The sequence below is a fragment of the Parasteatoda tepidariorum genome, chromosome 3, assembly GCF_982258835.1.
Source record: "Parasteatoda tepidariorum strain Cologne lab strain chromosome 3, Ptep-v5.0, whole genome shotgun sequence".
NCBI lineage: Eukaryota > Metazoa > Arthropoda > Arachnida > Araneae > Theridiidae > Parasteatoda > Parasteatoda tepidariorum.
In genome coordinates this window covers 78,494,413-78,510,161 of record NC_141757.1, presented here as the reverse complement: position 1 = coordinate 78,510,161, position 15,749 = coordinate 78,494,413, and the positions used below count along the sequence as shown (strand labels likewise).

General features: G+C 28.5%; 1 protein-coding gene across 9 annotated transcripts in view; it reads right to left on the bottom strand.

Annotated features, from left to right (window-relative positions):
• Nucleotides 1-15,749, bottom strand: part of Rab3-GEF (Rab3 GDP-GTP exchange factor) — a 77,713-nt gene that overhangs the window by 28,967 nt on the left and 32,997 nt on the right. For 7 of the 9 annotated variants that reach the window (XR_001583472.5, XM_071181793.2, XM_071181803.2 and 4 more), the window contains exons 15-28: nt 14,913-15,410; nt 13,305-13,479; nt 12,656-12,724; nt 10,968-11,082; nt 10,105-10,288; nt 9,798-9,980; nt 8,051-8,138; nt 7,855-7,968; nt 6,354-6,475; nt 5,203-5,373; nt 3,838-4,112; nt 2,686-2,902; nt 1,882-1,989; nt 1,030-1,194 (exon numbers count right to left, since the gene is read on the bottom strand). Coding sequence is in view for 8 of the 9 variants with exons in the window: in XM_071181793.2 (XP_071037894.1) it covers nt 1,030-1,194; nt 1,882-1,989; nt 2,686-2,902; nt 3,838-4,112; nt 5,203-5,373; nt 6,354-6,475; nt 7,855-7,968; nt 8,051-8,138; nt 9,798-9,980; nt 10,105-10,288; nt 10,968-11,082; nt 12,656-12,724; nt 13,305-13,479; nt 14,913-15,410 (2,484 nt within the window). In the remaining variant the exon portion in view is untranslated. The remainder of the gene's footprint in view (nt 1-1,029; nt 1,195-1,881; nt 1,990-2,685; nt 2,903-3,837; nt 4,113-5,202; nt 5,374-6,353; nt 6,476-7,854; nt 7,969-8,050; nt 8,139-9,797; nt 9,981-10,104; nt 10,289-10,967; nt 11,083-12,655; nt 12,725-13,304; nt 13,480-14,912; nt 15,411-15,749) is intronic. The other 2 variants (XM_071181798.2, XM_071181797.2) reach the window with 1 other exon arrangement.

Here is a 15,749-nt window from a genome sequence, read left to right as displayed (position 1 = left end):
TTTTTGATTCAGCACAGGACAGCTAAAATGAGATTGTTCTGCTTTCGGACTTGCAGCCTCTAAATTTCTAGGCCAAAGGCTTTGAAAAATTACAAGAACGTTGGCAAAAAATTATAGATTTGGGTGGTGATTGCTATCTGCACTAAGGATACTGCCTTCAAATATTTTTTTTAATTCCATTAAGAACATTTTTTTGAGAAAAACATGTGTTACAACCTGATGTATAAACAGACTAAAATTAAGTTATAAAGAAGGTCAAAATGTTTTGATGAACAACTACTAATTTTAAAGTTAAATAATCTTAGAAGGGCTATCCATGAATGAGGTCACTTTTCTTCCAAATGTTTTTCCTCCTCCCCATTATCATAAAGCGTCATCTTTACTCCACACTTCCTTATACCCTCTTTTCCCCAAAATACAAAGCAAAAATACCCAAAATATATACTTGCAATTCAAAAACAAAGCTTAATGTTATAGATCATAGTTCAAACATAATTTTTAAATTTTAACTAATGTGTTTTAATGAATTTATTAGCATAACAAGAATGATTCTGTGTGTATTTACTTTGAATGAAAAATAATTTACAGAAAACCTTTTAAAAAAAAGAAATAATATAAAAATATTTAGTTTGATTATAATCGTTTTTATTTTAAACAAAATATGAGATATCAACTTCTTGTTGCCTCTTCCCACCAAACATGACATTTGTGGATGGTCCCATAGCATTTCAAAACAAATGAAAGTCTTAAATCAATATAGTGTTAAACCATACCTTTTGCAAAGGTTACATCTTCATATCTCTTACTTAAAATGGTTTCCAGACATATGTTTTATAAATGTCCACTTCATAACAATACAATATACAGAAACATGTTATGGCCTAGATGGAAATCGGGGTGTTTTTAACGTAATCACCTTTCTAACAATTCAAAAACGTTGCTTTTTACTTTATCACCCAAAGGCCTTTAAATACTAAATAAAACTATGCACTAACACAATTTAAAAAAGGAAGAAATTCAAACACAAACTTTTTTGGTATAGTATTTCCGAAGTTGAGTTTGTCCACCATGTTTACGCCATAAACATAGCACTTTGTTTTTAGGACAATATGTCATATTTACAAGCCGTTCATACCACCATCTCTCCACTATCGCACCATTAACGCTGCGTAACACTATGCCATCATCTCTAACCTAATAAAAAGGATGAGTAACAAATTTAGAAAAATTATAGCAAATATCAAACATTGAAAAATAGTTTTTTAAAAAAAAATCAACAACTTAGTTTAAATATACCAAATTTGGCAGTAGACTAGAAAAATCAGAAGTGGTATGGAAAGAAATTACAACATATTTGGTTTAGATTTTTTTTTTTTTAAATTCCTAATTGAAACAGAACTAACTACTTATTATTTACTGGTCCAAACAGTGGCTATTGCTTGAAATTGTAAAACAAAAATTTAGATTTGGCATCATTTTGAATAAAAGGAAAAAATATTATGCATTGTTCACACAAACTCTGAAGTATACGATTCCTTTCATATAAACTAATTTATAAGAAAGTTCACTTATTGTGTCTCAAAAAAAGCTAGAACAACACCATAAATGTATTCTATATACATTTAATTTTCATACTGAATGGAAATTCATAAATCAATTTAATCGGACCTTTTGTTTACTATTTATTTTAAGATAAATGATGCATTGATATTTTCTAACATTCTGTAATTTGTAATATTAAATAAATAAAATAAATAACTTACATTAATACTTTTCAAAGTCATTTTAATTAATACTTAGGGCATTAAATGGTATGCAAAAGTAAAAAGGTTGGGAATCACTGCTAAATAACATTTTTTATATAAAAGGTATATAACTTACTTCCATAAATAACATATCCCCAGTGGCATCTACACCTAAATGTACAGTGAAGGACTGTCGATGCATCTGTCTACTACTTAAGGGCCTGAGGTCAATATCATTACCATGCTGAAAAAAGAAAGCATGATTAAATTAAAAGGAATTTACTGATTTAATATGAAACGATTAGAAATCAAAGAGACTTTGCTTGATTAAAAAGAGACTACAGAAAAACAGTTTAGGAAATACAGTATTTTATTATCGGGTTGATTTGTTAAAGCGATTGAAAAGAGACAGAACCCATTTCTCCTCAAAGATAATCTTTCATTTGCTTAAAATCAGCTAGTATGGTGTAAGGAAATAGAACTGTACAAAATAGTTTTCCACTTGGTCAATTAAAATATACAACAATTATTTTTTTTCCTCACACGATAAATTTACAGTTCACATACCTTCAATAGGAATTCAATTACAAATATAACTTGTAGAGATGTATAAAAAGATATTCCAATTTATGCATAACACAGCAGTAAAAAAATATTTTATGTAATACAAGTATTTCATTTAAATATTTGTAGCAGTTTAAGGCAAAAAGATTATTTTACCCTTTTTTGTGTAGGGGAAAGGAAATGTATAAACACTAATTATATTTTTAAAAAAATACTTCTTTAATCATTTTAGCTTTTGAAAACCTCTTACTATGCGATAGAAATTAAGAAACACTGTCAGACAGACAAAACATATTTTGAAATTATAATAATGAATTTTAATTTACCACTATACCAATAAATTTTAATTACTGATAAATGAACTAAAATGACTTACAAGATTTACAATTTGATCTAAGAGTTCATTGACTTCAGCACTATAAACAAGGCTAATGTGGCATTTTCCCAACAGACGACAATTTTTTCTCCTTATTTCAGCTTTGTTAACTTTCATCATTACCATAAAGGCAACTGTATTATACAGCATAGTAGATAGAAGCCTGTCTTCATCATGTTCTAATCTCTTTTTATCCATAGTAGCTAGAGACTGATACCTAAAAAAATATTACAAAACATATATAAAGCACTCTGCCAAAGACCTTTAAATGGCAAACTGATTAGAAGATAAGTAAGAAGATTAAAAGAAAAAAATATTTTATTGAATATATTTCCAGTTCTAACGTCTTTTAATATTTTATCTGAATTATTTTTTACAGTCCAGTATTTCTTAGAAACTCAAAGAAAACTTTAAAAAAATAGGCATCTTATGAGTTTTTTTAAAAACTATATAGCATACCTGCCAACCACCACTTTGTAAAATTCAGAAGATTTAGTACTATAAAAATTGCAGAAGAAATTACCTAAAATACAGAATATTTTACATGCTTTCAGTTTTTATTCCTTATTTAAACAATCAATGGTATAGTTATTAGAATATAATGTCCTAAAGAGGAATGTAAGTGTTTTAACATAACTAGCACAAATAGATCTAAAATGAAATTAAAAAAAAAATTTTTTGTACTATCAGATGATTAAAATCTTTCATTTTACATCAATTAATGACCTAAAATATTAATAATGCTGAAACACAGTGAAAATGCAAGGTGCCATAATCTGGGCAAGTCACTAGAGCCCATCCTCACACATGTACGAGTATGCAGGTGTGTAGTTCCAAGACACAAAATTTTAATGTATATTTTTAAAATATGCAGAAGATTTGAGACTTAGTGAAAAAAAAAGCAGAAAATGGGACATAAATGCAGAAGAAATTGTAGACAATAGCACATAAAAGATTAGTGTGTAAGACTCTTAACAAAGAACACCAAATTGAACTTTACAGCATAGCAACTGACTGTAGTGACAAAAAGTACAAGCAAGACGTACAAGAATTAACAATTCCAAACACTTTTTGCACTGATTTTAAATTTAGAGTTAAAAAAAAGTGATATAAACAATCTTGAAGCTTGAAAAAAATCGGAATGCTAATTACCTTTCCATCATTTCACCAGGTCCTTGATCCATTCCCACCATATCTCTCTCCTGAGCAACAGCATCCATGAATGCATCTTCCCAAAATTGCATTTGATCCCACAGAGTTGATCGATCTCTATTTAATAAACCTTCAAAAAGATACATTCGTGGCAGCTCATTTACAGGATTCGATGACGTGTTAATCAAGCTACCTCCGTGATAGCGGAAACCAGTACTAAGGCTACTTTTACTGCTCCATATGCTAGGTGTTCGTTTCTGCCGATTGTTTAGAAACTGGAAGGAAAAAAACATTGCTTAATTACACTGATCCTATTGAATTCTGTGACATTTGTTTGGTTTTCTCCTTCACAGATTTGCCATTTTATGGCTACCCATTACAAAACCTCAAAGTTTATTTTCAAAAATTAGATCAGTTCACATTTAAAGTTAAAATAGGAGATCAAAATTATGCATATACTTGCAGCTTCACAACTCCATTTTATTTAACTCAAATTTACAGCTCTAATTTCTTACTATCATACAGTGGATAAAAGATATGGTATTACACATTTACATTAAAAATAAAGACATAAGAAAGGGATTAAAATTGTATACTCTAGATTCTAAGTATAAACATTGTTCCGGCTGTCTATAACAGCAGTGCCTAAACCTCATCACTTTAAAACTCCTGTTGATCCATCTCAAGCATAAATCGAAAAAAAAGTTTAAAATTATGAATTTATGTAGAAATGATTGTGAGAATGGCAACAAAATTTTCAAAACCAAGAAAACTATAATGGGTTAAAATCATATACAGACTTGTTGCTCCACCTTCAATCTACTTAAGACTTACAGTTGGTCTTATATGTTTGTCTTAGCTATCTGTATTAAATTAAATAATCCAAATATAGATCTAAAATATAAAAATGCTATAAAAAGGCCTTTTTTTCATTTTTTGAATTGATATCAACAACAATAAAACTAGTCGTCAAAGCACAAGAACTTTTAAATTAAGAAAATTGGTCTAATATTAATACTATGAGATATATTTACAAAAGTGATTTTAAATATAAATTCTAAAACTGAGCTATAATGTGTACATTAGCAGGTTCATACATGCCTTGTTAAGTTTAATATTATGTAAGTGCCCCAGTTTTTAGTCCTTTTGAAACATTTAATAAATGCGAAAATTGATGAGAATGATCTCCCTCTTAATATCATATCCTTTTCTTTCATAGTAATACCAGAAAAAGTGGTTCGTTGAGCAAAAGAGGTAGATCAAAATGCGATTTGGTAGGTACAGAAACATTACAGGGTTCTGCAATAAATTTCACTTTCTACAATTAAAGTAAAAGAACGGTTTAAAAAAACATTTAACACTTACATTTCCAGCTTCAATTTCACTGTCTGAAACTGTAGAGCGAAAAGAGTTTTGATTTATTCTAAGATTTCTATGATATGATGGATTAGTGGTCATACTTCCAGTATCACTTGCATTGCAGCTTGGAGCTGCCTGGTCAGAGCTCTGACTTAAAGCAGTGCCTGCTTCCGAAACCTGAAAGACATCAAATATATAACACATTATCTTATCCTTTATCAACTATTATTATCCTTTACGATCCTTCATCAAGTATTAATTTCAAATTTTTGTAATTAATTTCATACTTCAATATATTATTTCAAAGTTATTTCCTAAAATATGCCTCAATTTCTCATCAACTTTTTTTTTCTTCTCAATTTAATTAAAAATTTTTTTAGAACTCAATACTGTCAAAAAGGAATGTATGAAATATCTTTAACAACCAAAGATAAACATTAAATGTTTTTAAAAATATGAGATATTGAATTCTTTTTCTTCAATGAGCACTACAATCAAGAGCAGGTCAAGAAATTTTCAGCTTGCTACCTCCTAACAGAGCAATTCAATGCAAGATTTCGTCATTTTCTATTCCCATGATCCTGAGAACTTACCTCAACTTCTTCTTTTACCACTTTTGAAAAATAGTTCATGATTATAACTAATTCTTCAAAAGTTATTTTCCTTAACTGTTCCAAATATATAGAGAAATTTTCATTCAAATATTTACAGTTTCTTTTTTCCCTTTGCACTTATTTAGCAGTCCATCTTTCACAACCATATAAGATTATTGTTATTATGAATGTTATGAAGACATTTATTTTAGCAGTTTTTCTAAACTGCTAAAATTTGGACTAAAATTGACTTTTTAGAACGAAGTAGCATCTATTTACCATTGAATTTTGTTATTAATTTAACATGTAATATCTTCATTGTGGGTAATGATTGTGCTTAGACTGTATTGGCTGATTTTTTCAAAGTATGATTTCCAATTGAGATACCTACTGTGAGCACTAAAATTGATGAATACTGACCATCATACTTACCAAAAGCAGCTTTTTATTTAAAATATAAAATAATTAAACTAGTTTCAGACTAATCTAGACATGAATAATCTAGTAAGTATACAAAATTCATTCCTAAATGCCACAGTAAAAGACTTAATTCACAAAACTTACTTCTGATTCGACGCTTGTAATTCTAGAAAATAGAATATTTCGTTTGGCATTTATTATGCTGCGAAACATGTCAGTTGCTTCTTCATGCTCTGAACTTTCAGGTGAAGGAGTAATATGGACATCTAAAAAATAATAACATGATACTCTATAATAAAGTAAATAATTTGAACAACTATAACATCTGAAAATATAAATAAGGTTCTTTATATAAATATACTTAAAAGTATCAATGTTACTAAATGAAAATAACTGAATATCATTGAATTTCTGAATAACTGAAATGAACTATGAAATGAAAATAACTGAATAACTGAATTTCAGGTGAAGGAGTAATATGGACATCTAAAAAATAATAACATGATACTCTATAATAAAGTAAATAATTTGAACAACTATAACATCTGAAAATATAAATAAGGTTCTTTATGTAAATATATTTAAAAATATCAATGTTACTAAATGAAAATAACTGAATATCAACACTTTGAAATTTTAATACTTTGTTTTTGCAAATTTAAGTTATTTACTTTCTATCATAAGAACCATTTTTTTCTTGTTATTCAAGAGGAAAATTGTTTATGGAGAAAAAAAAATATTTTTCTCGAATTTACCCAAATGCTTCAGATCAGGAAACTTAAAATGCTTCTTAATGGAAATCAAATATTCATACAGCAACACATTGCTAAAGTTTTTTTTTTTAGAAAAAACTAAAGTACTAATTTTTTTTAATCATAAAAGACATTTATCATTACGCTAATTTGTATTGAGTAAAAATTTGCAAAATAATAATACACATAGATAGAAAATTTAATATGAACTTACATTAAAATAAAAAATTAATTTGGTAAAGGTATTAATAAATGCTTTGAAAAAAGCTTAGCAAAAAAAGAATAGTTAAAAAAAAATTAACTAAAAATATCCAAGGAAAACAATCTTAGACTAAATAATACAATTATAAACATTTCAGATACTTTAATCATTCCGTCAATTTCAACCACTTTTCGGCCGTTTAGTAATAACTATACAAAAATCAATGAAGTAGTACAGCAAAAGATGAAACTGTAAATTAAAAAAAACCCTACCATGTTAATTATATGCATATAACAAATTAAAAGTATGCATTTACAAATAAATAATATAATTGTAAAGATTAGGAGCCTTTGCATAAAGGAAAAACTTATCTGCATCAAAAGAAAAGAATTATATATAAATGCAACTATTAAAAAACAGCTTAGCATAGAGCATAATTAGTATTAGTGTTAAGTAAATACTGCTGTTAGTGCACCTGGAAGTACAAAACCCTAAGTATGATCAAAAGAATAAATAAATGTAAAAATAATATAAAAATATCTAGAAAAAATTTAATAGATTAAAAAAGCTGGAGCCTTAAAAACATTTTCCATAGCACCACAAATAAAAAAAAAATTTTTTTAAATGTTTTCAAATTACATTTTTTTTGGAACAAAACAAAGAATAAATCAAAGAAAAATTAAAAACTTACTGCATTGTCCTTCTTGTAGTTGGCCTTTTTCTTGGTATTCCTTCTCACTCATAGGTGAAGCATGATGTTGAAGATCAGAAGGACTGCTATTGGTACTACTCTTAGTAGAGCTTGCTGAAAGATAAGGAAAATTTTTAAATAAAATGTACTTGGAATTCAAAAATTAATTAAAAAACAACTTATTTTATTTACTGACCAACAGAAAGATTCATAGGATCTTCAGTTCTACTCGAATCAGAGAGATGTTTATATAGGTTTTCTCCACTACCAAATGGACTGCTACCCTGAAAAAATAAAAGGCAGTTTTTACAATTATAAACATTTTAAATGATAACTAAAAATAAACGCTAGAAAAATACATACAACTTGTTCAATATCAAAATTTTAACTAGAGTATTATGAATTACTGAGATAATAAACTGATATTAAATTGAACAACAATTGAAATGTGTTCAACAATGCAATATCAATTAAAATGTGTTCGAAAGCTATAACTTATAGTCTACATTTGAAAATTAAAAGTTTACCTTATAAAAAGGTAAAATGAAGTAAAAAATACAGAAAAGTCAGAATCATAAATTTATAAATTAACATAAAAGGGAACTCCTAATTTGAAAAAGTTTGCTATATAGCTCTTCGTTAAATTATTATTATTTATTATTATTAAACAAATGCCATTGACTATTAGGTCATTAGACTTCTAGCTCTCCAGTACTTCTTAACAATACAGTCAAAGTCTTTTAGTGCAGAGCACGCGTCCAAATGCGCAGCAGTCATGGCTTGTCCGGAGTTACATAAAAGACAATCTGATGAAGCAGTCAGCTTGAGGCGAAATAAATGAGAACATAGACAATCATGTCCGGTCAGAAGTCTCAACATGGCTGCTACAGTAGCACGGGGTGAATCCGGAACAGTAAGTTCCACAGAGCACATTCCAGGACTTATCGCTAGCAGTGTGAGATGCCAAACAATAGAACGATTGTTTGAATATTCTTTTTATTTCAAGTTTAGCAGAATGGGAGGATAGACCTCCACAGGATCTCTGAAGAATATAAGTTTTTTTTTGGCCAAAATTAATCCTCCATTTTGTTTCCTCGAAGACCACAATGAATGGGACTCATTGAAATTCAACACCCTCAATCCCTAAATCTTCTTCAGGACCTCTCTACAGCTCAATACAAGGGAACTACTATTTTCTGGGTTGCTTGACAAAGCCTGAAGGGCAGACGTAGAATCTGAAAAAAATCACAGCTTTTTCAATAGACGAACAGCAAGATGTTGAAGAGCAACATGGATGGCTTTGAGCTCTCCATCAAAGTGAGTTGAAAATGGCCCAGCATGTAGATAAAAAGAAAAGGTTTCATTAAAAATACCAGAGCCAGCACCCTGCGAGAAACCCAAGAGAGATTCGCTAGTGTAGATGTGAAGCCATTAATCAGGGGGAAAACGAATATTGATGGTTTTTAAGGCAACAGCAAGGAGTGCATTAGGACTTGTGTCACGTTTCCGTACATTCAAAACTAAATCCAATCTGACATCGAGAATCATATATTCTAAACATCATATAAATCATCAGTTCGTATAGCGCATTGTTGACTACATTATATTGGGTATTCTCACAAACACACTGGATGAAGTATTTTTGAGTCTTCAAATTACGAGTCTTGCCACAGTTGTATTCTCAAGAGGAATAACTCTTCATTAAATGAATGCCAAGTTTGCATTGTATTGCATATTGTCTCTTAAAAATGTATTGTATATCATTAGACCTTTGTCTAAAAATATACAATACATTTTTGAAAACGTATTAAACATAGTTAATGGAAATTCTAATTAAAAAAATTTTCTTTTCATAAATCTAAAATATTTTTAATTTGCACATTTATGTAGACTTTTTTTAAATAAAAAAAAGTAAAACAATAGTTATGATTTAGAATGTGTACCTGAGATGGAGAAGCTGTATCAAGTTTTGATTCTTCACAATAATAATGTGTATGAGCAATTTCCAAGACTTGATAAGCACTAGCCATTCCTCCTAGACCATAATTACTATAGGTATGTTCTAATCCTGATATAACCGCTTGAAGGAGTCTCTGATATCCCTTCCAAACTTGTTTAGGTAGGCACTATTAAGAAAATAGAAATTTTTCTATTCCAAAAATTAATAAAACTAGCTCTAACTAAAATAAATTATATAGTATGGTCAGTTATGCAGAAAAATACATACATACATATATTCTGGATACTTACAACATCATCAATATGATCATCTGGTCCAACTTTTGTTTCTAAAGTTTTATTTAGTCGAGAAACAACCAAGTTCCGATAATTTTCGTCTTCCATGAGTTTTCTGACTTTCCCAAACTTCAACCAACTTATACCATCTCCTGCTAACACATTGTTGATAACTTCTTTCAAAAATGTTTGGTTATCCCTGAAATATGATTTCAGATTAAAACATGAGCAGAATAATAAAAATAACAGTCATTTAATATTTTAGTAGTCAAATTTTATTGAAACAATGATTTGGTTACATAATTTTTTTTTTACTAAATCATAAATATGTATAAAAAATATTACACATTAAAAATATATTTATAGACTAATAATAAATAAGAGACTAATAGGTATTAAGTGTGCTGAACAAATAATAGGTATAACAAAGCAATATTTCATAAAAGTTTTGAGTAAAAATATGTGATGATTATAATTAACCCAAGCCAAAGTACCTTGGTCTTACAGTCAAAATTACACCAACTTTTGTAAAGAAACTAAAAACAATATAAAAAGAAATTTTGACAAAAAAAAATAATAACTTCTTAAAATGGGGAATTCCTCACAATAATGCTAAATTAACAGTAGTACATAACAACAACGGAAAAGAGTATTATAGAATATTATCAACACACATGAAAAGGAAAGTTAAATAGACCATGAAAGACATGCAATCAATTGTTAAAAGATACTGATTACAAAATAAATGAATACTTGGCAAGATTGGATGATTTGTGAATACTTGACAAGACATAAGCTATAAGAAATGAACTGAATTGAAAAAAAAGGGGGAATTTTGTTAGTTAATGTTTATGGCTAGATATAAACTTTAAACTTACACGTGAGAGCTTTTATGTTCTTCAAACATTTGTAATTTTTGAGCATCTTGTTTCTTTTGGGGAGTTGCATGTTTGATGAGAGAATTTTTTTCATGTAAAGGGCCTTTTCTTAGACCTAAAAATAAAGTAACAAAAATTTAAAAATATTCTATAAAAATGTAGAAGTTCACACCCAAATGTAATACAAACACAAATAAGTTAGATACATTGTTCCTAAAATATAATAGAACAGCGGCTCCAAATTTTCATTCTGTTATAGAATCCTGAATGGTGGATTTCCCCAACATTACAAAATTTATCATCAATTCTGAACAAAATAGTCGAAGGAGGTTTAAAAATTATTTTGAAAATATCGAATATAAAGAAAAAAATTTTTTATCGTTTTATCAATAAGACTTATAATTAGATTATAAGGGCCATACAGTTAAATTATCAGGACGGGAACAGCATCAAGTCCAGTTCTGAATATGCCCTTGGTTTATGTATAAGCTAAAAATTAATAAAACAATTTGACTAATGGTGAAAAGCAAAATAAGTGTTATGAAATTGAGAATGGATATTGGGAAAACAGTTCTATATTGTTGAATTTAGTTATTTTACTTCTAATTGATAACTGCAGTGGCAATACATTTTTTTTATAAATGCATATACTTTTCATAATTTGCGCTTTTCATAATGTGAAAATTATTAGAATAAATATTTTTTTTTTAAATAAATTTTTTCTATTGATAGCTTGCTTAAATAATTTCTTAAAAATAACCGACAATAAATATTAGATTATCTTATAAACGTAAAATCATAATTTCGAATTTAAAAAATACCTGATCTGATAAGAAAAACCTTAACTCACAGAATTTAATAGAATATTTAAATCTAAAATGATGGTAATGGATATTTCCATCATCTATTAACCTAACTGTCAAAAGTGTTGTATTAATAATTTGTTTTTCTGCAGATATTTTTTTTTCTGTAGATATACGTAGCATGTCATGTTTCATAACGTACTTTGAAAATTAAACTTAATATTTTAACCATACATAAACTAATGATTTAGTTGTTTTAAATGGTTTTAAAAAAGAATCAAAACAATACTTTAAAATAAAATTTGATTGCCCTTCTAAGCCAAATCTGTACAATGCAATTTAGGACCAACAAACAAAACAACTTAAAAGACAAAAACATATTTTATCTGGAGCATTATTATAAAACAGATGGTTTCATACAAAATAAGAAAAAATTAACAATTTGCAAAGTTATAAGTTTAATTAAGGAGGTTAAAAATATTGACAAACTAAGTTAAATGAACTAAAAGCTCATTTTTTTGGAGGGGGGAGAGTTAACTCAATTATTTTTCAATAATTAAATCAAATTAATGAAAATTCACCATAAATACTACCAAAGCAAAAGATTTGCATCGCTCCGAGCCCTAGAATACTATCTCAGCTCAGTGACAAATGAACATTAGTCATTATATTAAAATTCTAAGTACCATACTAAAACATTTAATTATTGATTCATGTCCTTTTCTTCAAAATATTATTAATTTAGAAAACTTTCTTCTTAGATTATAATATTAAGTACAATCCTTACACAATATTATTTACTAGACATAAACTTAATTATGAGAAGGATATTTAAGGATTTTAAAAAAATGGTATTGGGAAAATGTTTCTGCTGAGAAAAATTACCTTTAGGAAAAGGACCAAAAGGCTGTGAGCGATCTTTGGCTCTAGTAGAAATGGAACTGGATCTACTACCTACATAAATAATAAGAATGTAACTATAAAAAAACTTTTATAAGAACACAAAAAAATCATAATTTTGATTTCCTTACATACAAAGGGATCTGCAAGAACCACCCTTAATGCATTATTTAAAATCCTAGCCGAAATTTACATCAAAAAAGTATACAGATTAGTGGCCTCTAATATTTAAGCAAGGAAGAAACAAAAATGTTATCGAACTCTGCCAAATCATTACTGGAAAAGTGGGATGAAAAAAATCAAAACCAGTTTGATTGCCAGTGAAATTAAGCCTGAAATTTAGAGGTGTTTGCCGAAGCCCTCTTTTTAACAATTCTGTTTCCATTAGCAATCAAACAGGTTTTGATGTTTTCAGACCCAATTTTCTCAGTAATGATTATTTACATTTTGATAGTGTATTTATTTTTTCCATGCTTAAATGTTAATTTGCCATTCCTAATGTGCATATTTGTATAACTTCATCGTTGACAAATAACTTCATCATTGACAAAAACTATATATATTTAGGGCGGTCATTGCAAAACACCATATATAAATTTAAAAAATCAGAAAAATGAAAATGAGAATTTCTTACTGAAGAAGCCAGAAAGCATACTGGATGTTTGTGCTGCTATACCATTCAATTCACTGCTAACTGTTGACATGATAGAACCTGGACTAGAACCACCATCTCTAGTTACAAGTTCTGTAGATTCAGCAGCATGCTTGTCTTTACTTCCAGTCATTGGTTCCCCTAAGGCTTGCCAATTCTAAAATTAAATTATTTCGGTAAATTTTTATTTTTCTTAACAATCAAATATTAAAACAAGTTTACATAAAAAGAACAATGTAAAACATTTATTACACACATCAAAATTTATTAGACACTTTATACAGCATTTTAACATTTTTTAACATTGCTAAAGAAAGAATTATTTATTGCTGATAGTCAAAACTTGTTCTTAAAAAAAATTATCTTCTTTCTTTTGTTGACTAAATTAACTTAAATGAAGTAAAAACAATTTTCCATTTGAACAATTTTTATTTTTCAGACATGTGCAAGAGAATCAACCACAAACAGAGAAAAAAAAACTATAACATTGTTTACCTTTGATATCTTTTGAATTTTTAAAACTGAAAACTATTGTATAGTAATAAAAAATTACAAAAAATTTAATGAAAGCAACAATTTATTCAAAGATATTTTTCTTGATTTTATTGTTGATTTGATTTGAATTATTAATTGCTGTACAGTGAACAAGATGAAAAAAGAAACCATACTTAATAACTTTTTTGTGACCCTCAAAATATAGGGGGTAGCTGCAATCTGAAAAATATGGTCCAAATAGTTTGTCAGGAGACAGGTTCAAAATTCCAACCTCTTACATGTTAATTTTACTTTTTGAGTATTACACCATATCTCGAGAACTTTTTGAAGAAATGAAAATTTTTTACGCACAATTATAAAATTCATTTATCCAAAGATAATTTCAAGCAAAAAATAACTTATTAAATATTTATTTTTTATTTAAAAGATAGACGAAAAAATTTTAAATTGTAAGGTATAAAATTTTTTAAGTCATTTTAAAGTACGTAATTTTACATGGCAAAATAGTTCTAGAATGTGAAGATCCAATCATTATATTAAAAGTTATTAAGAGTGGTGTGTTTTTTATTTTGCGTATTTTGTATCATCCAAATACAGAGTCCACTCAGACTTCAGACACTGAAGTTTTGAGTACGATTCTTATTTCCCATAGTTAATTATATAATACCCAACTTTTAGCCAAAATTTAAAAGAAAAAAATTGCTGTAGTAAATGCATTGTTGTATTTCACATTTAATTCATGTAAATAATAGATATTTTATAGATTAACCTAATAAAAAGCAACATTTTTGCATCGTTTTAATAAGCGGGCAATAATAAACAAGACAGTTCAATAAACCAGAAATTTTTAATAAATAAATGCTTTTAATAAAAAAAAATACTAAATTACTTTTATGATAAATGGTGTAAATTGAAATGAACAATAAACAAATATTTTTTGACAAAATCAGTTAAAAAATGTATGTAAATACTTTTTTTATATTTTTATTCTAAAAAACAAATTAATTTCGAATTTTAAATCCACATTTAGTACAAATTAACATACACAGACAGCTCTTTTAATGGTTCTTTTACTGAAGTGCAAAAAGCTCTTACTTTTAACAGACTCTTCTTTCCAGCTTCTCGGGCAGGCTTAGTAGCTTCCATGGCAGTTCGACTAGCTTCTACAGCTGCTTTACTTGCTTCACGTGCTACCTCTCTAGCTTCTCTAGCCATAGTCTCGAACAATGAGCCTTGACTATTCTGTGCAGTGAGAGTCGCACCTCCCTGGCTACCAGTCCTGCTTAAGACACTGCTTATACTCAGAGTTCTCGTTGGAGTACGAGTTCCAGAACTAGCACTGCTGCCCTTATCAACTGAAGGCTCTGAAGATACAGCAGCACTACCAGTCTTCGGACGTGAAGTTGCTGGGCTACTACCAATGCTGTGCAATGTATCATGAATACTTTCAACATCACTACTAAGGCTATCAGCTGGACTTCTACCTTGAATCGGTGGCTGAGGAGAGATAACTGATCGAATTGTTGAAGGTGTCAGTGTTGATGTTTCTGCTTCTTGGCTACTAAATACTTCAGTATCCCCATCTCCATGATCCTGAATTATTAAGAGAACAATATAATGTTAACAGTATAAATGATGCATATTACTTTAAAACCCAGTCATCCTTGAGCATAAAATAGCCTTTTTGTCTAGATAAAAAGCAAAGCAAAGAACACCCACAATGGCCAGTTCCAAAAGATTACAAGATTCTGCAATTTCAAAACTAACATCATGATGATGAACAAGTAGTCAGTAACACCTTTTACTCCCCAAACAAGCTAAATTGGTAAGCTGGAAGCCAATTGTAAGTGACTTCAAATAATCAGAGGATAGAACTTTGATCCTTTATAAAGATAATTAAATATAGCAATCACTGTATTATTGCAACTCAGC